The sequence below is a fragment of the Athene cunicularia genome (assembly GCF_003259725.1).
Source record: "Athene cunicularia isolate RWA chromosome 2 unlocalized genomic scaffold, athCun1 chr2_part1, whole genome shotgun sequence".
Classification (NCBI taxonomy): Eukaryota; Metazoa; Chordata; class Aves; order Strigiformes; family Strigidae; genus Athene; species Athene cunicularia.
In genome coordinates, this window is record NW_020799095.1 from 35,730,585 (window position 1) to 35,754,082 (window position 23,498).

The 23,498-nt window shown below is 36.7% G+C and overlaps 1 protein-coding gene across 1 annotated transcript in view; it reads right to left on the reverse strand.

The window, feature by feature from the left end:
- Window positions 1–23,498, reverse strand: part of ARMC4 (armadillo repeat containing 4) — an 88,490-nt gene that overhangs the window by 17,237 nt on the left and 47,755 nt on the right. The window contains exons 17-18 of the mRNA XM_026843716.1: window positions 14,358–14,546; window positions 13,548–13,769 (exon numbers count right to left, since the gene is read on the reverse strand). Coding sequence (XP_026699517.1) covers window positions 13,548–13,769; window positions 14,358–14,546 — 411 coding nt within the window. The remainder of the gene's footprint in view (window positions 1–13,547; window positions 13,770–14,357; window positions 14,547–23,498) is intronic.

Sequence of the window (23,498 nt, forward strand, 5' to 3'; positions counted from 1 at the left end):
AAGAAAACTAATTTTAATATCTGATAATTTAGCTATTATTCCATAAACATAAAAATATTTTAATACTCTTCTTTCTTATTATTGCCAAATTAGAAAGAAACATTTCACATAGTCACAAGGATAAGACTGGGGCAGGGAGCTAAACAATTGCAAGAAGCTGCTCTGTGTATTTCTGTGGTTTGGAAAGAGTGCCAAGTCGGAAGGAAAAGACATTCTCTGCATTTTCTAAAGCAAGATAAATACAGAAAAGAAATATAGATGAAAGATGGAACTGCTATCTATGGACTCTGCCAGATTCCTTGGCTTTTTGGCACACCTATTGAAGCTGGCAGACTTAGCCAGTAGCAATCTTTTCCATTAAAAGGAGCAGCATATATTTTGGTTTAACATACTTTGTTTGTGCATTTTTAAGCTTCAAAAATGTCTATTTAAATTTTTTTTAATGATTCCTTCTGCACAGTTGGCTGCAATTGCACTTATTTGAAGTGGTTCATTTATCACTAAAAGAGCTGCAGGGCACAGCTACCGTTAAACAGCTCCAACAAACCTACAGCTTAGTGGGACAAGCTTCTTTTTATAAGACTAAAAGATGTCTACAATGTGCCAAGAGGAGCTTTATGCCAGCCTCTAGGTTTGTTACCCAAATGTTACTAAATTAGAGGTCTACTGAAGCACAGAGTTTGGGCAAAGATAAGCTGATCTCCCTTAGGCTGCTGTTTTTCCTATCCAGGATCAGCCAGATTTTAACAGAACACTAGCTACGTATCATAAACTTTAGTAAAGTGAAATTTTGAAAAATCTAAAGTCTGAGGCTTAATCTACACTGAAGCCAAACTTCATTACCTTTGTCAATGGTGCAAAAGCAAAACATTTTACATGTAAGTACCCTGACTTTATGAATGGTAAAATTTTGCTTATTATGAAGGTAAAGGCTTACTGGTTTTTGTTTCCTGGAGATGAAACTGTAAGGAAAATGTTCACACCTGGCAGTTGCTAACACAACAGAAACTGTAGTGGTGCAGCATTGTCAGTTTTCATTAACCCTTCTGAAATGAAACAAAAGATGCCAGTACTGGACATAGTTTATGGAACCTCATATCTGAAATTCTAAAGTGTGATGTGATCAATACATTTGTGGGTGAAGGGATTGGACATATTTTTGTGGACAACAGTCATGCATAAATTTTGCCATCTAGAGCCTTCTTTCTTGACGTCCAAAAACTGTAACAACTAATTTATAAAAAGCAACAGGCATCAGCTTGGAGTATGTGCTAAACATGCTGTATCTCCAGCCTGAACTGTGGAGCCTAAACAGAGCCAACCATAACAGCTAAAAAGTGGGTTCTTCTAAACTTAAAATAAAAACATAAATATGTAAATATACAAATACGTACTACTGTACCCCAATAATATTACTGCATAGATATTATATGAAATATTTTGGACTGATTTATAAAAATCTTATCTTAAACCTTACTTAATAATGTAAAACTCTATGTTCTATATCCAGTGTTCTCACCAAAGGTCCCCACAGAAAACAATCAACCCCATAGCCAAATACTCCTAAAGAAGTAGGTGCCAGTGCTTTTGATTTCTTGAAGGGATTTACGACTTTAGCAAACAGTGACAAATATTCTGGAAACTCTGCACAATATGTATTCTTTAATATAGTCATTATCACAAATTGTAAAAGAACTCTCCAATATTAAATCTACATTTCACAGTAACTTTCATAAGTCATGAGTAATCCAATTGTTCCTATATTTTAGATTATTACAAGGGAATTGAAGAGCCTATGTGTGATTAATATTTCTACCACTAAGAAGAGAATTCAAAAAGCACTAATATCTCTTATGAATTCATCACAGAATTCAGAATATACATTATAGCTGTTACACCTTCTTTGAAAAAAAACCCAAAAAACAAAAACCCTAACTGAAAAAAAACCCATGCATCTCTTGAAGCTATGTCTGATGAGAAGACAGGAACAAGGCTGATGGGTTAACTGAAAATATATATATTCAAACGTATGAATATACAAATCAAGCCCCATTCTTAGAAGCAAGAGTCTCTGCTTTGCCTGCCTTATTGCACCAAGCACTTGAAATTAGGTTTTCAGCATCCCTGGTGAAGTTCCTATAAGCTACAACAAATGGTATTTAGAAGGCATCTATTAATATTTTGCAATATTAAGAAAACAGAGCACTTCGATGTTGTGCAAATATTTCAGTAAACCAGACCACAGAATAAGGCTAAAGATCAGTTCTATGCACTTGTAGGTTGTATATACACTTTCAATATTAAAAAAGTGTCAGAATGTGAATGGAAAGTCTGATCTTCTGCATTTCAGATATATACTATAATTACTAAGTTAATGGTTCCTCTAGCCCCTATCTGTATGTATAATGGAATAAGAACAAGAGAAAATTGACTTGTTCATAGTGCAGCAGAGCAATACTATCTTTAAAGATAGTAAATGTGTTTGGATAATAAAAGCTGCTTAGAATAATGCAGAGCTCAACAGAGGCTAATTTACTGACTTTGTGTAGTCTTCAGCACAGACATATGCATGTGAAAAACTACCAACAGCACCAGTTATGGTTCCCATAAGTGCCTTGAAGTCTGGGTGACTGGCTACTATCCAGTAGTTCTTGGTTTTCACGAAAAGCTTACAGTCAGTATTTGGTATTTATGTTTTATTTATGATAACTATATTGCAGCTATGAATTAGCAGTAATTGTATCCTGGTTTGCTTGAACTACCAAATCTGATCAATATAAATATTGCAATTACTTTTTCTACCACTCCATTCCTGTTTGTTCACCTCCACCTTGTTGTGTGCTACACCTAAATTGAAAGTTATCTGGGGACCTCTTCTTCTTATAGGTATACATCACTCCCTAGCAAAGTGAACTACTTATCTGTGATCAATGGCTTTAAGCATCATCACAGTACACAGAAATGAATAAAGAGAATAATACTTTTACTATTTATTTTTAATTAGTTCGGAATTCAAGCACAAACTTTAAAGTCAAAACATCAAGAGATCCTCATATGAGATACTGGAAATTACCTCACTGGAAAGATTTCCATAAATGTTTTAGAATATTTATGTACCTGATCTGATCAGGTACCTGCAAATACAGAATTTCATTGGCAAGCAGAACAGGCATTTTTTAGCTTCATACTTTACAAACAAAACCATTGGTATTCTTTTCTTTTCACAGGCCTTAATTCATTTGTCTCTACGTAATTCAAAAGTATTTACCGCTTTCTCAGCCAGTGAACACCTTCAGTTTTCTAATTAATCGTATCTCTGCCAAACCTGGAAACTTCCATTGTGGAAAGATAATATTTTGTTTTAAAGGCATTATAAGAAGAGTCAGTATGTTGGTCTCTTAAATTTTTCCTCTCTAAACCAACAAAATGCTTGAATACATTTTGTGGCTGCTTTTAAATTGTGAATTATTCTTACAAAAATGAGAGCTAACTCATCTGACATTTATAAAGTGTATTGACAACAATTAAAAATCTGATTTAATATCCTGAAGAAAAAATTAACTTCTACCACAAGGTCTAAATTACATTAATAATATTACCTAATTTTAACTACTGTGCATGAAGGCCAACAATATAGCATGTGAAGGTCTAACCTGGGGAACAGTTTCCAAAAAGACATGGAATTCAAAGTAGAAAATTGGCTGAATATGAACTTTGAGGGCAATACTGTGGCCAGACAGAATAATGAAAATCTCTGAAGTTCAAACACAGTTTACATAGAAGCAGGGAAGTTTTTTTACCCCTTTTAAGTATTCATACAGACATTATAGAATACTGAATTCTGTTCTGGTAGGTTGAAATTCAGTCCAAAAGGGAAGTTCAGAAATAAAAAATTCAAAACTGACACACAAATATAATTAAAGAATTAAAAAGACAGAAATCCCATCAGAGGTTACTCTTGCTTGACTAATTAAAAAGATGACAATGTGACAAGTAATTTGATCTTACTCAGTAAGAAAGTATATGAGAACAGAAGTTATGTAGGGCTTTTCAGTCTACCAAGCAACAGTATCACACCTGTAATTGCATAAGATAAAGCTAGACAAACCTTAGGCTACAAAGAAGGTGCAAATGTTTTTATGGGGAAGGTATTTAACTACTGGAACAAGCTATGATGGCTCTAGTGGATTTTCCATCACTGGAATTTTTTAAGTAAAGAGTCAGTGTTTTTCTAAAAGATATACTCTATTCCAAACAGAAATAAATTGAAGCAATGTCTCTGGTTTGTATGAGCAAGGCTGGTCAGACTAGATCATTAAAATGTTCTCTTCTATCATTATAACATATGCACCTATGATTATTTAACATGCAAGTAGTGTTCAATTTACTGGACTATAATCTTATTTAGGCTTTTAAAATATTGGCACATTGCTTTTCTTCCAGCCCTGCAACTTCCCCTGTACCACAAGCTTGTTGAAAATCAACATTCAGGAGGATATTAATTTAAATTCAGCTGTCTGAAAGCTAGCTGTTTAGTCTGACCTAGTCACCCAGGTCCTTTCTATACTCAGCAGAGAAAACTATAGACACTGTCATGAGTCTATTCCTTCCAGGTATCTTAGGCATCTATTTTCAGCTAGGACAAGTCTGCAGGTGCCTCTCTCTTTCCACTGACTATAGAAAGTGTCTTAGTTTAGACTACTTTAAACTCCATACCCAAAAGTGGCCAAAGTTAGATGAAAGGAATCCATCCAATAGTCCAAAGAACTTTTTCGAAATCCCTCGATTCAAGTTAGTTAGATCCACTAATTTGAAACATCTGGCTTTACTAGATTGTGTTCAGTTACTGCTGGGCAGATAGTGTTTCATCACCATCATAGCATATAAATGTATCCTCATCTGTATTTTTCTAGGAAAAGAATAAAATAATTTTTAATAGCTTTTTCTTATTGCACTACTATTCAGAATTCCTATCTAATACGGAACTGGACTGTATATTCATTTAAACAAGTTCTGCACTGCCTTGGGATGGGACTCACCCCATTAAACATAGATACCTACAGTGCAGATCTGAACTTTGAACCTGCATTCCCATCATAGCAAAGGAGACCAGAAAATACTGCCAGTAGAGACTGAGGTGCCTTACCTTTCCATAAATTAGGACAGATGACACACAGTAAAGAATCTATTCCTCTTCCCTGACTATTAGAAGAATTTGAATTCGTATTTCAGATGGGCATGTCCACAATGTAATCATTCAAAGTTAAGATGAATGATGACTTTGATGAATTTTGTTTTTCTACAGCCTGATGTTGGGTGCTTATTTTTCCTTGTTCTTACATTTTTTTTTCATTATTTTAATAATCTCCTCAGAGGTCTCATAAGCTAATCATAAAAGACTGGTCTCAATCCTCTAGATGATTACGCAATTCAACATTCCTAGGCCTTCTTTACACAGGAACTATAATGATATTCCACAAAAACAAATCCTTTGTAGCACTTACAAAGTCAGAAATTAACTTCCATAATAGATTAATTTTTATCTTTCTTCATTTGCAAAGTAAGAATAACCTGGAATAATCAGTTACGTTTTTTGTTTGTATATACTTCAAATCTTTTGAAATACCTGAAGTCTTTTAGAAGGTATATTATGAACAGCTTCCTAAGTGCCTATACACACCACCATTACACACCACTTCTGAATACACACCACCTATACACTTCTGAAGCATATCTCATTCTACAGTCTGCCAAAGTCACCAAGAAAAAGCGTGACTAAAGATTAAAACAGAGAAGCATCGTACTAGTTTGACAGAGTGACATGCTCTCTAGGACAATGATTTAAATATTCTTTCAGGATCTTCAGATGGCTTGAATTCTTCCTTTAAATCATGTTTAGACTCATCTATTCACTGCTAAAGTAGTTGCACTTCCTCATCTGCCTGTGCCTTGCAAAACAGTTTTTCTAGAATTCATCTTAAAAGAGCATCCCTATAAAAAGCAACAGTACTCTTTAGTGGACAGTTGCAGATCTTTTCATGAACAAGCTTGATTGTTCTAAGGTTTCAGCAGCATTCAGCTATAGGTAGACATCTTTGTTTCTTTGCAACAGCTACATTTTAAGAGGTATTTTCTGCTGTTTCCATGAAGAATGTGCTGATGGCTGGATGCTTCCAGTTGTCTGTGACTTCCTATTTCTCTCCCCTCTAATTGTGACAGACTCCAAGTGTGAAGAATGTTGCTTCATACTCCTGCTTATCTTGGCTATAAACCACCAAACCTCCACTGGATTTCTCTTCTCCCTTGGTTTGTGGACAGCTATCTCCAATCTTGAATTCAGGTTGATGCCTGTTCCTTAGTCTAAAAATTTCTCCTGCTTTCTAGTGACCCACATGTCATTACTGGGTCTTTGAAAATACAAATCTCTTTTCCAGCACAGCCATGAATTTTTACTTGAGAAAAAGGAAATATTTTCTAGTGTTTGGTAGAAAGAAAGCATTGATTCATCTGTCACAGGTCATAACCATTGTTCCATTCCCAGTCATAAGCACATTGAGCATGGAACTGAACATAAAAGAAAAACTTTATAAACTGCCTTTCTAAACGTTCTCCAAAATCACCCTGTTTGTCTACTCAGAATTTCACATGGCAGCTGACATACACCAGTATTTCCCAACCTTTCTGTCACATAGCCTTGCTTGAGAAAACTGATTGTATTTGGGGTACAGTTACATAGAGGTGAAAACTTGGAACACTGGTTTTCTCTCACAACTGTGTGCATATACCTGTTGTTTTGTGATTAGAAAATACTGTTTGCAGCAGTGACAAAATGTGAAACACGAGAATCTGTCTGAAATTACTTTTTCTATGTATTTTTATTCCTGGTTTCCTGGACAGAAACACATATACGCCCATTGCATCGTGAATGGTCAGAAAGTCTGATGCTTTGAGAAAGTTTCTGACCAACTGTTCAAGCACTCAGCAACTGTCATTCATGCAGAGTAAATGTTTCCCTGAAGCATCAGATTTTCTGTGCATGTGAACACAGCATATGAACATGTGCTGAAGAACACCTGGGATTTATGCATGTATTGCAACCTAATCACAACTACAGCAGCTGTGATATTAATCCAACTGGGCATGATTACTGAAACACCAGATATCTGGTAAAAGGATGAAAAAATATCAAAGGAAGCCAGATAAATTTTCCAGAAGTAAAAATATGATTATTACTGGAAAAATCTGTACATAATAACCCCTACATAAATACAAAGTATGCTTTCAATCAGCTGTTCTTCAGGCTAGAAGAATGAAAACATCAGGACACCAGGACATTCTGCTGTCACTGAGAAGCATGGTGCAAAGATACCCAAATAGCACATAGTGCTGCAACGAGTGTCTCACCTGTGACAGGCAGACCAACTGAACAGACCAGGCAAGATTCAGCACTGTACTGACTTTCACATTTGACCAACTAAACCTTCTCCACCCACTCTCCTTGCCATATGGGAATGCCTCTTTAGCCTTTTTGAAACTCCAGTAACTGATTCTTGATGGTAATCCCAACAGTGTCAGCACAGAACTCAAGCTCATAAGCGTTGGTGGATTGGCCAGCTGTGCCCTGAGCTGTCAACGTATGCATGTTGGTTTGCTTCATTATCCGCTCAGCTCTGGCAACATAGAACAAAAGCACTTGGACTAGCACATCTGGAGAAACTATCATAGGTCCCACAGAACATATTTTCTCTGACTGACCAGCATGCTTCACTTATTATATGGGCATCCTCCCTGCATAAGAAACACTGTCTCACTGGTCTGATATATCAAAAAAGGCCTATTTGTTGCATCACTTTGCTTTGCTATTCTAGATAAACACAACATATAAGCATTAGAAAGTGCTTGGAAACATCAAAGCAGTATAATTGCCAACTAAACCAGGCTTTATTTAGGGTTAGAAACTCTGGATGTCTATCCCTATTGTCCTCCTGTGGGATGGAGAATTACAAACCCTGAAAAAATTGGGGCAAAATGAAACTACACACTTTTAAAAAAATTGATATGCCTATACTACAGTCATAGTACAAGAATAAGGCAAATCATCTGACACTGAGCTCCATGCTACCAAGGGCAGGCAGGTAAGAAAGCTCAAGATAGCTCAAGAGAGCTAGGTCTGATGATCTCTCTCTGAAGTTTTGTCACTTTATGGCCTGTGCAGAACCGTTTTTTCAGAGTTTATTAACATGGTTCTCTGAGCCAAGTTAACTTCAACATATACATTGGTATTGGATTCTCTACGGCTATATCCTAGTTCAAAGGCAAATGCATTCTGCAATATGTCCTGCAGTCCTGACATCCAATCGTCCATACATATTGTGGTTCCAGTTCTGCACCCCCATTTTCTTTTGACACAGACCACAGTGTAGGCATCCAGGTTCAGTCCTTATGTGCAACCAGTATGTGGGCCATCTATGCACTTGGACATAAAAGCTGGGAACTTCTCCAGGGTCCTACTGTTTAGACCTAGCCATTTTATCAGTTTGCCTTGAGTTAAGGATTTCTTAAAGACTTAAAGGAATGAAACTTTAATAACAGCTCCACTTATACTTAATATGTTATAAAAAATGCTATTTTAAAATATCTGGATAATTAAAAATACATAAATATTTGTGAAGATTGGTTTTGTTTGTTTAGATATAATTACTTTCATATTCTCCAGATTAAGTGTCTGCAGTGTTTGTAATTAAGCACTTCTGTGAACATTCACTTGAATGTAATTGAAAACAAATAGACAGAAAAATGAAGTATGTGCAGGTGTTGAATAAGATATTTCCATGTAGCTTACCTACTTACTTGTAGCTCCTAGCACTAATTATAGGATGCGCTTAAAGAATTTCTTCAGCTGGACAGATTTCTTAAAATAATTAAATCTTCTAATTTTAAAAGTATCAAACTTGTTTTCAAGGCTCAATTTACAATTGTGAATTGTTACATCTCGTTGTTACACATTTGCTGGGCGACCCTAGGACTTCAGATTCTACACTATACACACTGACTTCAGTTGGACACTGAACATAAGACAGTGTACTTGAAGAGCTGGACAGATCTCTTCTTAAAGATTTATACTTATTCAGTATATTTGACTGAGGATTGGCTGACAGTCTTTGGTATAGATGAAATCAACCATCTGACTAATTTGATTTAGTTTATCTGAAAACATATTCCACCAAACTACCATTATTTTTGCTTTTTGGGGGACTAGCAAGAATTACTCCTTCAGGTAAATCAGTGTCTTCAAAGGATATTTAATTTTTTACTTCCAGTCAGAAAAAATGAGCCATAAGGAATCATAATGTTTCTTTTCCTGGCTATGTATTTGGTTCACAGTTACCTCTGGCTATGAAGAGATTCCAGTCTACCAAACTGAACAGCTTATGGCATGAACAACAGTTCAGCCTTTTAAGGTTAGAGGTGCTTTCACTGGTATTCTGAATCCCTTCCAAAAGCCCTTCCCAAGACTTCTGCATACTGTGATACTTAGCAGGTATGAAGAATTCTTGGCAACATGGACAGTGGGATTGAGTGCACCCTCAGCAAGTCTGCCAATGACACCAAGCTGTGTGGTGCAATAGACACGCTGGAGGGAGGGGATGTGCCATCCAGAGGGACCTGGACAGGCTTGAGAGGTGGGTCCATGCAAACCTCATGAAGTTCAACAAGGCCAAGTGCAAGGTCGTGCACATGGGTCAGGGCAATCCCAAGCACAAATACAGGCTGGTGATGAGTGAATTGAGAGCAGCCCTGAGGAGAAGGACTTGGGGGTATTAGCGGATGGAAAGCTGACTATGAGCCAGCAATGTGTGCTGGCACCCCAGAAAGCCAACCGTATCCTGGGCTGCACCAAGAGAAGTGTGGCCAGCTGCCCAAGGGATGTGATTCTCCCCCTCTACTCCACCCTTGTGAGGCCCCACCTGGAGTTCTGTGTCCAGCTCTGGGGCTCCCAACATAAGAAGGGCATGGACCTGTTGAAGCAAGTCCAAAGCAGGCCATGAAGGTGATAAGGGGAGCTGAAGCACCTACCCTGTGAGGACAGGCTGAGTGAGTTGGGGTTGTTCAGCCTAGACAAGAGAAGGCTCCAGGGAGACTGTATAGCAGCCTTCCAGTACTTAAATGGGGCCTACAGGAAAGATGGGGAGGGACTCTTTGTCAGGGAATGTAGGGATAGGACGAGGTGTAATGGTTTTAAGCTGAAAGAGGGTAGATTTAGATTAGATGTAAGGAAGAAATTCTTTACTGTGAGGGTGGTGAGGCACTGGCACAGGTTGCCCAGAGAAGCTGTGGCTGCCTGGAAGTGTTCAAGGCCAGGTTGGACAGGGTTTTGAGCAATCTGGTGTAGTGGAAGGTGTCCCTGCCCATGGCAGGGTGGTTGGAACTAGATAGTCTTTAATGTCCCTTCCAAACGAAACTATTCTATAATTCTATTAATAATTCTAGGTCCTTCATGGCAATGTGTGGTCACAGGTGTTTTTATCTTAATGCTCTTTAATCTCTTAATACTTGATCAGGTTTGGATGCATTTTAAAGATTCATTACAGAACCAGTTTTGTTTGCAGTCAGACTGCTTTCCCAAAAAACCCTGAGATATTGCGAACTACAGAGGTTTAATCAAACTTCATGGAATTCTGAAATACTTCAAGGTAGTGGGATAGCACTGCAACTTTTAGTCACATACATTTGTAGCCCTGACCTAAAATTCAAGTGAATTTTCTGTTCATGGAACGAATATTTCACTTCCGAATGATACAGAATGGAATTCAATCACTTTATTTTACACATCTCTCTAAGTATCTAAACAACAGAGTGAATAAATCTGTTCCTCTGACAGTATTCCTTTGAGATACCCATCTGACTAAGTATAGTGAAGAAGGTTTCTGCCACATTGGACAGGGTGACTGTTTCTGGATACTGAATGGGAAAACTCATTATCACATTTATGGGTGTTTTCCCTAATTGAGTATAATGTGGGTATGGCTCAATAAAGTCCATTAAGAAGCTGGAGAAATGCTGCTTAATTATAAAAAGATAGTGAAGAAGTGGTTTGCAAAGATCAATCAATATTTTCCATATTTCCTCTTATTTTAATTATTTTCCATCTGATAGAAATTAGATGATCTGAATCACCAAATCATTTGGATTGGAAGGTATCTCAGGAGGTCATCTAGTCCAACCTCCTAGTCAAAACAAAGTCAACACTGAATTCAGATCATGTTGCTGATGGCTTTGTCAAGTCAGGTCTAAATTCCCTTGGAGGGAGATTCCACAGGCTCTCTGGGGAACTGCTTCAGTGCTTCATTACCCTCTTGGTAGAATTTTTTTCCTTGTATTCATATGGAACCCATGAGATTAAATTAATGACCATTGTTTCTTGTTCTCCTACCATGTACTTCAGTAAAGACCCTGCCTTTGTTGCCTTGAAAAAATTCTCTTAGATACTGGCAGGCTGCTATGAGGCACCCCTGCCCAAAGGCCTTCTTTCTCAAAGCTAGACAAGCTCAGTTTCCTCACAAGTCATGTGCTTCAGTTCCCAACCATCTTCATGGCCCACCACTGGAGTTGGAGCCCAAACTGAATATAGTACTCCTGATGTAATTTTAACAAGCACTAAGCCACCACCTCTGACTTACTGTCTATGCTCCTGCTAACACAGCCCAAGATCCTGATAGCCTTCATCACTCCCAGGGCACCCTGCTGGCTCATGTCCAGCTTGCTGAACCTACACTCCAGGTCTTTTTCAGCAGAAATGCTACCCTGGCTGTTAGTCTCAACATGGATCAAATGCAGCTGCTTCCTGTCACATTACTAATGCACATCTGCTTGTATGATACAAATACATGTGTGTTCTGGCACATGTGATGAAAATTGGTCACAGATCCTCTCATATGTTCAGGCCATCCATCAGTTCTGAGATGAGAAGCTCTTCCACTCTGGTTCTGTGAGTGACCCACATACAAACCCACATTCAAACACTTGTCCACTGCATTACAAAAATACAAGTTTCTTGTACACTAGAAGTGCACCCTGGACAAAAAGTTTAGATGTAACATACATAACCAAGCTCCTTTATTTTGTGGTTTTGCTCTTCCTTTTATCAGGTCTCTTTTCTTTCCCTAATGTATTATAGTCATTCCAGAATATTGTGAATCTTAAAAAAATTAATACCTGTGATATTTTTCTGTATATCCCTATTTATCTGCAAGTGCAAATAAACTATTTTAATTAGTCTAAATATTTTAACTTGGACTGAAAAATAAAGATGAACCTAGACCGAGATGGAATTATTAAAAAAGTGTATCATCATAATTGGCTTTATACCATATGTTCAGTGTGCTACAACTTATAAAACCTAAAACCTGCATAATGAAATGAATGAAATCAACAGATGACAGCAGGGCAGAAAATGGGTTGTGTCAGTTGAATGGAAAGATAAGCCACATTAAAAACTCATCAGACACTAGTTTCAAACTGAGCTGTAGTACAGTATATATTTCCCTGTGCTATGTAGCCAGTATAATGCAATTGTGATGGAAAGATGTAACTTTCCAGTATTGAAGGGGCAACATAGATCTGAGTCAGTTCAAGTACTGACATTTAAACTGAGTCTTTAAACATTTTTGACCAGTGGATCTTTTTAACCTGACTACAGATACAGCCAACTACAGCCATCCTATTTATGATACTGCAGGACCATTAGACTGTGACAGAATTGAAACTGCTCACAGTAAAGTGCACAATCATTAGTTCAAGCATAATTCAACATTAATAGTAACACTACATCATAAATAAACTCTTCCTTTCAATACATTGACCTGATCATAAAATAAAATGAAAAGTCTGCAAACAGTGAACCTTTCAAGAAATTCATAATAATTGAAAGCTCCTAGAGTCTCCATGTCTAAGACCATAATCCTTATCTTTCCTGTGACAAAGGAAAACTACTGTCTTCAACTACTGAGGTAAAACTTTGCTAGAAAAATCTTTTTGTGAGAAAAATTCTTTCTAGAATAAGGTCTTTGCAGAATGTACTCAGACTTAACTCCTTTAGGAGTAAGTAAATGCAGAATTCCCTGAAACAGCTCCAGGTATACTAAGCCTTTGAATTATTCCATCTTAATTTGTCCCCAATTCAAGTTACTCCCAGTTCCTGGGTGACTTTCTGCCACACTAGGCAACTATCCATTAAGATATCCCAACTTTTTTGCAAAGGTCACTTGAGAATAACAAAAGACTGCTGTGACATCACTACCAGCCTAGGTCAGCGTCAAGTACTCAAGATGTGAATGTCCATATTTCCATTCCTAACAACCACCTAACTGTAATATCTTTAGCACAGAAATATTGTTCCCTAATGCACTATTTAACCAAACATTTTCAGGATAAAGTTCAGGAATTTGAGGCACACAGCAGTACTCAAGAACTATTTTGAATGAAAGAGCTCTTCTTTTGACCCACTCAATAATTTGAACTCCAAATAGAAAAACCTTCAACCTCACCTTCACCACTCCATTTTCATGCATGGTGATACAGTTGTTGGGATCCTCTGAAAGCTGATATAAAGCCTGAGCTGTAGCTCTATGAACTGATGGATCCTTTGACTTCAAGTAACGTACTAAAGGAGCTATAGCCTTGGTCTCTCCAAAGGCAACTCTATTGCTCCCCCACATGCAACAGTGGGAAATGGCCTCTGCTAAGTGACGTCTTAATTTGTCATTGTTCTGAAGAAGGTAAAAACACAATAAATTAAAGACAACATAACACAATAAAAATTTCATATGAAAGCAGAATTGTATTCTCAAATATCTTTAAGGCATACCAATTTAACTGCAGTACAATTAAAAACTGGAGAAAGCTGTAAGGCATGGAGGCAGTAGCTAGTAGTCTCTTACTCTCTTTGTAGGAAGTGCTGTGAATTTTTATATTATTTCAAAGTTGGTTTTAGACTGACTGAAATTAGATAAGATAAACACTAAAATGTAACATATAGCCCCATCACTGAGATTCTCTGCATGGTTCAGATTTATTGCTCTCTTGACCCTTTGTGCTTTTTTCATACGGCAGCTGCATCTCTCAAAAGCAATATTCAGCAATAGTGACTATTAAAATGAAGCTCATCTTCCAAAGTAACTTTAGTACCAGCCACAGAGTGTTTTCATGTCCAATATACATCTCATAGAGGAAGGATTCTACATCTCTTGTAGCTGCTGCAAAATCTACTGCTCTTGTCATAACCTTTTAGTTAGGTGTAATGCATTCTGTCATAAGAAACCCAGATACTTAGTATAACATGTTTAGAAGTTACTTACTGTGTTCGCTAGTTTGGACAGCAGAGGGATGACTCCATGATCTGTTAAAACAGCTAAATTTTCTTCATCTTTAGCTATATTTGTAATGGCTGCACATACACTTGCTAAAACTTCTTTATTCTTTGATTTTAGCAAATTGACTATCAGTTCCAAGCCACCAACAAAGGATCGAACCATTTCCCCAGCATCCTAAATTAGAATCAAAAGAAACATTATTTTAAAATATTCTGTATTTATATGCAAATGTTAAAAAAAGAGATTGGCATGACATAATTATTCAAAACTGCAGCTATTGCTATGTTGTCTTCACCAAGAAATACAGCTAATCTGGAGCTCTCTTGACTGACGTAACGAGACTTAGACTGTTTTATAAACCACCATGTAGGCAAAAATTCAATGCCTAAATAAAGGTATTTAGTGTCATTTTAGATATCACAGGGTATTCTTTATGGCCTCAAGCCATCACTCCAGAAGGGTGCAAGTCTCCCTTACCTGCTGTATATTTGCCAGGTGGGTGCCTCACATACCTTAGGGCATCTAAAACAGTAACAGTGTCCTCTATTTCCTACATTAAGTCTGACAGAGAAGCAAAGGAGTGGTAATGTTATTTTCTTGTATCAGTGCAAGTAAGTGTTCAAGAATAATTAAGATGGTAGTTACACAAGTCATGACAGCAACTGTGGGAGAACCATGGTGCACCTCAGACTATAAACCACCAACATAAGATGTGACTAAAGGACACAAACACAATTCTGGAAAAATGTCTAAGCATGCTCTTAGAAAAGAAATAGAAAACTAAACAGTGTGCCTTGATCTTGAATACAGTATGCAAATCCAGTCCACCTTTTTCATCTTGAAAAAGATAAAGTAAAATTAGGCAGGTTTAGAAAAAGACAACAAGAATAATCAAAGGTAGGGAACTGCTCTGTAGAAGGAATGACTAACCAACTAAGACACTCAAGGTTATAAAAGAGAAAAATGAGGACTGGTGATGTGATAGAGGTATATAGAATCTTGAGTAGAACATAAAGGGCACACAAGAGATCTCTCTTCTAGGAAACAACCTGGGAGCACCAGATTAAATTAGCAGGTAGCATGTTCAGAATAAAATGTTAAGATGTTGAAGTCCTTGGAGCAGTATTGCAGTGGCTGTTAGAAGTTTACATTAGACAAATTAACTAGGTAAATTCACAGAAAAAACCACAACCATTAAGGATTATTCAGTATAAAAGTACTCCTTCTGATTTAGAAAGTTCCTGAGCCACAGATTTCATGAAGGTGGGAGAGCATTCTGGGGAGGGGAACCACAGTTACAAGTTTGTCCTGTTCTTTTACCTGTCCTTAGGCATCCCTTGTGGGCTAGTATGAGAAACAGAATATTGTGTCAGTGAACCTTTGGTCTGACACAGCATTGGCTGTTCTCACACTCTTGTGTTTATTAGTCAACTCAAACTATCAAGCACATATTTACATGTCAATGTGTAAACCAGAGCTAACCAGGAGTTTTGGCACTGTGAGACTGAACTAACAGGTATGCAATTCATCTGATTGCCTCAAGCAAAGAGGAACTGAGAGTATCTGATAAAGTGACATGCAGCACACAGTACTTCATATACCCTTAAAAACACATGGGTATAAATCTAAGTTTTGTTTAAGCACAAATTTTTATTGTTACATAATCACTGACCAGTGCTGTACCCCAAGATTCATTGCACTCTGTTAAACTCAGATGCTTGAAAAGAAATGTATCTGTTTCTTTGGTAAGATGTTCCACCATGCAGGATTACATTATTTAAGACAATCTTTTTCCAGTTTCCTCATGGACAGAAGCAATGCCTGAATAGAAAAAGATTTACTTCTTTGAATTATTTTTTATGTTTATTCAGCCTGTGGGTAACTCTAAGCAACATTTTGCCAGCAATCATCTAGAAGGGGTTCTCAGGACGTGTAGTAGTTATACAGAGCCTGAAAGACAGTACTGCAAAATGCAGCAGCATTTTCAGAAACTTAAACACAGTAATTAGCAAACAGTTGGATGGAATTTCAAGTGCCTAATCTGAAGATAACAAGTATTGCAACGTAATTTGAAGCAATCACCACTTCTAACTGAATGTGTTTTATCAGGACTTCTTTATACAATCTATAACCCAGCCCAACATTTTTTGTTAGATTTTCAACCTTTCAGATGTGGATCTGGGAAGATAACTTTCTCTTAAAGTTCTTTGTCCAATGAATATAGGAACCAGTGAAGGACTTAAATTATGGCTAACTTAAGGATTTCTGTAGAAACATAAGAAAAGCACATGAACTATTGATTAGGAAAGAGATACAGGTGAGAAATCACTGTGGGCAAGAACTTCAGGTGTTTTTTTTGGTAGTCATGTAATTTTTACGGAACTATTTACTAAAAGTATGTCATTGGTGCCCAAATCCTACCCTTCACAAAGGGTACTGAAAATAGGTCAGAGATTCTTGGTGACATCATGGTGGCACATCAGCAGGTGGCATTGGATGGCCTGGTGTCAAATTGTTATTACAACAGAAAGAGAGTAAAAGTGACTGGCCAAATTGTTCGCTGTAACTTTGTAGAATAAATTTTAGCCTGTGCACCTCTGTGATAGTAAATGTGCAGAGATTGAAAGAAAGGTCTGCAAGTAGAATTACTTTCATTTGCTCCCTTCAACAGGTTAATAGGAGAATTTTGAATAAAAACTACCAGACACTCTCCTGAAGCTCTCTTGGACTGAAAGGTCTTAGGACTTCATGAAAGTGCAACCATGGATAGTATAAACTTTCCTAGGGCTAGGGAGTGACCCTGAACCAAGAATGGTTTTGATTATATTTATTTCTTTTGGGGGGATGATTTATTAACAGAGTAGGGTCCAATTGTATTGTGTTAGCTTTGTTGAGCAAATTCATCAAATTGTCCATGGACTTGGTAAATAAAAATTCCAGAAGATGCTGCAGTTCATCTTTTTCAGTTCTGGGTTTAAATGACAAACACAACTCTTAGCTGTGAGTTTCCTTCTCACAGAAAGCAAAATCAGTGGGTAGGCCCATCAGAAATATTTTCCACCACAGGCAATGAAGTTCTTGAGACTGGAAGGGAGAGGTTAAAGCCATACCGTGTGAAGATTGAAACCAGGAGCCACAGCATGTGGAAAAAAGGTAGTATACAAGAGAAAACTTTGTGCTGAAGTCCTAAAAAACCCAGAATGAACAAATAACAGAGGTCCTTACAGAAATACAAAGAGGACCTAAATATTATGCAGACGAACAGGTTTGTGACTCAGAAAAGCAGCTGAAACAGAGAAGAAAGGACAGTGCTCTGCCACTTCTATTACCATGTGAGCTGATTATAAAGGGAGGTGGGCTTGCAGTGCGTTTCCCACAGATAGGCTAGAATAAACATTTCTCTATCATTGTTAGTGTATGCATACCACAATGTAAATGTATCTACAATTACCTGAATAAAAACAATATTTCTCAATATCAGTTTTCATGTCTGTCTTGAAATTTTAAAATTTGACCGAAGGTGGTAGATAATGGGTTACAGAGAGATTTCCACTCAGAAATTTCTTACCTATGGGTATTAGAGGACTAGGCAGCTAAATGACCAGACACAGGAGAAGGGAGGAAAATGAGGTGGTTTGCATTTCTTTCAATTCCTTGAAAGCTACTACAGAAATGTGCATTATCTTGTGTCTAAATATCAACTCATTAAATGAGAAAGGCTTCTGTTCAACAGGTAAACTCTATGGTAAAGTATCTAAGATTTGAAAGGAGTCCTGCTATACAGGAAAATTATTCTGCTGTTCTGCATGGTTGAGATATCTGGGTATTATTATTCATGCTCCTGAAAGATGTTTCATGATGAGATAAGATAATCTGTATACCATCTTAATTAACTAATATGTACATTTTATGTTTTCCTAACTACATATTTTATTTCCAGGTGATTATAACCTTATTTGTTAAATTTATCTTCTGACAGGTTTATACTTCCACATTTTGTAAAGGAGTACAGTCCAAATAAACAGATGGAATAAAATATAAACAATCCAGCAATAAGTAAAAGAATAGCTGGTTTCACAGACAATTATTGAAACTCCTAACACAAGGACAGAACCTTCTAGTAGTGATGAAAAGCAGAGGCAAACTGCAGAAACCACATGTCAGAAAAGTTTCCCAAATGTGATTGTGGGTGTAGTCTGGTGGTCTGTACAAGACAAAGAGAAAAGCAAAGATGCAAGAATTTGAAGAATAATGAATAGAAAGAATGACTGAAATGAGAGCTTTACAATCCATTGTTACATACAAGATACTTTTTTTCTCAAAGAAATTTAAACAACAAATGCAATCTTTTTGGTATCATTTAGCAAAACCACATACTTGCTTTGTATGGTACATTTCTACTATTTTTTACTGAAATACATGTGTTTATTATATGCAATTGCAATATTTTAAAGATCTTTAAAGAGGAAATATGAAGTTATGCATGTGATTGCAGAGATCTGGATTTAATTCTTTTGAATCTATGATCTTTGAGTATACTTGTATTAATAATCAGATAGCTATTCACACTATAAAGTCTAAAGTATTTTTTGTGATTTTAGTTTCCGAATACTCTCAGGCATTTCCATCATACTTATTTTTGTGACATAAGAGAAGAAAAATAATATATAACATGTCTTTGGAAATTTTTTACTTTTTGTTTCACATAGAAAAAAATGCTATCTTTAAATTCTACCTTCTAAATTAATAAACACACAATATTTTGTGTGACAACCCAAAGGACTTGTCATTTCAAGCTATTAGTGTGTGTTAAGCTTTCATATTTACTGTAGTTCTTAAACCTCACTGCAGATATGTAAATAGCATTGTTTCAAAGTCTGGGTAGTTTACTATTGGGTAATAACATGATTTTGATATTGAACTTGAAGTGGAGAGTGTTCCATTTCCAGCCCAAGACTACATTTATACTTTAGCATTTACATACTGCAAACTCTCATCTATTAATATAGCCATTAAACTACATTTGCTTTTATCCTTAGAAAGTACAATAAATACTATTTTAAAACTGGATTCAAAAGGGAGGAGTTTGCAAGCTCAAGCAGTAAAAAAAAAAAAAAGCTATCTGGCATAGATGCTGAGGCCAGCAAAGTTACCTGCTGTGCTAATAAAAACCTCTTCCTGCTACTCTTTAATTACATATTTTCATCTTACTGAACTGCATGACTATTAACAAAATTTAGTTAACCTTCCTTTTTCACTCATTTCTACATTGGCTTCTGCCAAGAGCAGAAATACTGTGAGATAGACCAGCTTTACACATTTTTTTAAATTAGGAGCAGAAAGCATTATGATATTTGCAGAAAGACAGATTTGGAAAAAATCACTTGATCTTTGCAATATTTATACAAGAACATTTGGGATTTTGAGTTCTCTTGTCATCATATTATGTTTGTGGTTATTTTCATTAAGTAAATAAAGTTCATCAGCCTTAAGTTGAGACATACAGTTCTTGTAGAAGAACTACTGAATTCTTTTGTAACTGAATTCCTTTCTCATTTCTTCCAGAGTGAATACTGGTTTCTTTATTTGAAAGATTTAAAGCTGAACACTGTATTACAAAGACACATTGTGTTTACCTTTAAAAATACTCCACTTGAAAGATAAAAGTTTCTCCTCTAAAACCAAGTAGTATTTCACTCTTATCTTAAAAAGCTTCGGGTGTTGAAGCTAATTTGTTGAATTGAATTGCATTTGCCCCAAAACTTCATTGTATGCCTGTGCAAATAAACTTTAGTTATCAAGAGTCATCTTTAAATTACCTTTTCTTTAATGAAGCTGTCCATTTCCATCCCCTATTGCCAACTGAATAACTTATGATCCTAACTAATGCTCAACCCAATATAAAATTCAAAATAAAGAAATGCAACAGATGAATTTCTGTATTATAGTTGTTCAGTGAAAAAGGGAAACACGCAATTTATATAATGAAGTTTCTATTCATTTTTCTTGTTAAACAACTCAATGGTAATAATAATCAAATTAAAGTCTAATTTTATTCCTGTCGATACAGCTATGGAGGCTTCCACTGTGGCAGAACAAGATGAAAAATTATCTTGTAAGATGAGACTACTTCACTAAATCTCACAATGTTTCTTCCAAGTTCGGAAAATGCAATGTGCTAGGAAAACAACAGCAGACAATTAACATGGATTTTCCTGTCCTCTTCACCTCACTGAAGCAGCTAAAGCCAGAGACTCAAAGCAGAATAGCTTTAACATGGCACCAATGCTACTCTGTAGCCTGGAAGAGCAGAATTCCTTACTCCTAGCTCTTGGGGGATTTGATCATCGCACAGTTAAATACTTGGCAATTATATTGCTACTGATGGTTTCAAGAAGCAAAAGCAAAGTCCATTAGCCAAGCGTACAGCCCAAGAAAGCATGCAGTACATGTTTTCTAAAAGATGGTGGGGGTGGGGTGAAAAGTCAGTCATACAACTTCTAGTGGTCCTTTTGTTTTCCTTACTTTTCAGTCTGGTGGACTACACCTACTCTTCCTCCCCCTCCTCACAACTGCTCACTGAAGTTCAGTCCTGGGTAAATGCCAAAATCCTAATTTCTTTTCACAGAAGCAGTGAAACTATTAATATCAAAGTCCCTGGAGGCCACAGCAGAGAAAACGTCATGATTTGCTTTAGATTATTTTGGAAAGGATTTTAATAATGGAAGTCTGAGAAACAGATAATATTGAATAACTAAAAAACTAAACATTGTTTCCATTGGTTTTGGATTGAATTTAAACCAAATAAGTGTATAAGCAAAATTCTTATAATTATTAATATGTTTATGAGATATTCATCACTAATATGTAGTTTAATATTGTAGAGATGCAAGACAACAATACTGGAATGTTCTGAGGGCAGTCTAGATAATCAATGCAGTGTCAACACAAACTAATAAATTGTCATCACAATTATTGTTTGTGTCTTTGCAACTCTGGCATGGTTCCATAAATTAGAGTGGTATATGAGAAGGCAATCATGTCATATTGTACCACTTACCATTACAGACCACTGAGAATCTGAACAACAAACATGAAGTATAAAATATGTTATAGTTCAATCAAAAGCTTCTGCACTAGATAACATGATTGCTTGAAATTTTCTGGTTTACATTATCCAGCAAATGTGACAATGATCTCCATGCTCTTTTCTTGCCTTAAAATCTATGGAAGTCCCATGTGGCAAGTGAGAGGGTAAAGACGGGGAAAAAGTGAGATGGACAAGAAGGAAAAACAAAGGAGAGATGAAAAAGAAAAAATGTGAGGAGGATGGGATTTAAACTTTTTATAGACTTTTAAAATCCAATTAGCAAGTGTATTTTAAAATTACAGAAGCTACATGACAAGCTGTTGACTAGCATGTGTAGCTATTATAAACTAAGTTACAAGGAAAGCTGGTCAAATATTTTCCAGTGGAACAGTATTCCATCAGAAAATGCTAATGGAATGGAACCAAAACCTTCCATAAGAACACAACGACTTCTTGAAAAGTTTTGACAGAAACCAGGCAGAAAGGCAGGCTAAATTACCAACGTGCCTCTTCATCTTTTCTCTTGTCAGCCAGATGGCTGGTGAGTAGCCTGCCAGGCTGCTTGGCTTCTGGTTTTCACAGAATCCCTGACTTCTTGTTGATTGGCTGCCAAACAGCTGGAAAGCCAGGTCTCTAGGAGCTCCTAAGCTTTTTGGCTTCTTATGGTCTCCAAGCAGTCAGGCAGCTACTTTGCATGAAACTTAGGACCTGAGGCTCCCCAGTGAGGGAGATATGGGTTATGCTCTTAGTTTCCCTTTGCTTCTCGGCTTTCAGGTTATGTATTTTACAGGAACTGGACTCCTCTATTTGTAGACATTAAGGACCTCAGGACAATTTATGTCAGTCCATTCGGGATCTCCAGGGTAACATGTCTATAGGAGGCCCAAACAGCTGCTGATAGTTGGTTCACTAAAATTCTAGGCAGCCTGTGTCAAGGATCATTGGATAGGTTCATTCAGCATGTACAGTGGCAAGCATGGTAGCCAGCTATGGATTCACCAAGCCAGGTCTGGCTTCCCGGGCTTCCTAAATCTCCAAGGACCCTAGTGTTTTGGAAGGCCTGAGGGGCAAATGAGAAATTCCTTTTTGTCTCTCTTACAGTACTCTTTTGAAGTTTAGTTCATAACAAATGCTTAACAATTTGGAAGTCTACATCCAGATATCAGGGATTAAAACAGCATAAAAATTAGATTAAATACAGAGAAGTAGGTATGACTGATGTTAAAAGTTACAATGTCTAGAGAAAAGAAATAGGAAAATGGAAAGAGAGCAGCAGTAAGAGCACTAAGTCTGAATTGTCGAAGTTTCTGTGCAGAATTGCAAGAAGCATAACAAGAAAAATAAAGAAACTGGAAAATGCTGTACATACTCAAATAGGAAATTTTGACATTATAAGCTTAACCAAAGAATGGTACGTAAACAAAAATGTATTGGTACTACTTAAGTAAAATTTTAAAAATACAAAACAAATGAACAAAGCTGTACATTGTGGAGCATAACTAATCTTTATACACTATAATTTTAAATGTGTAAACAAAGCATCTTCATTTAAAACAGCAAATAATTTTACTATTTGTTAAATATCAGAAGAATTTCCAAGTTCAACTGCATTTCTTTGTTACTTTTAGTAAAGAAATGTTCTCTGTGGTTTTATACATATGGTTACATTAAAATTTCCATAACAAGCAAAATCTGTGTAAGAATCCTAAATAGCATGGGTCACCAGCAGCATATTTTCCACCCACAGGTTAACTCCAGACTGCTGGCTCCAGTAGAAGTCAGTTGCTCGGTATATAACATTTGTGCAACAGCGAAGGCTACTTCACACATACCAATCTCAAGACCCTTCTGTCTAAACTCTAAAACCTGGTTCAGTTTTTATTTGGGGGTTTTGTGTCAGCATGGATATTGTCTTTCCTCATATGCAGGAAATACACAGATAACTTTAGATGGCTGATCATCCATCCTTCATCACACCCATGAAATTCCACTGCAGAGTTGAAAGGGATGCAATAACTTGGGGCAAGGGGGGGGGT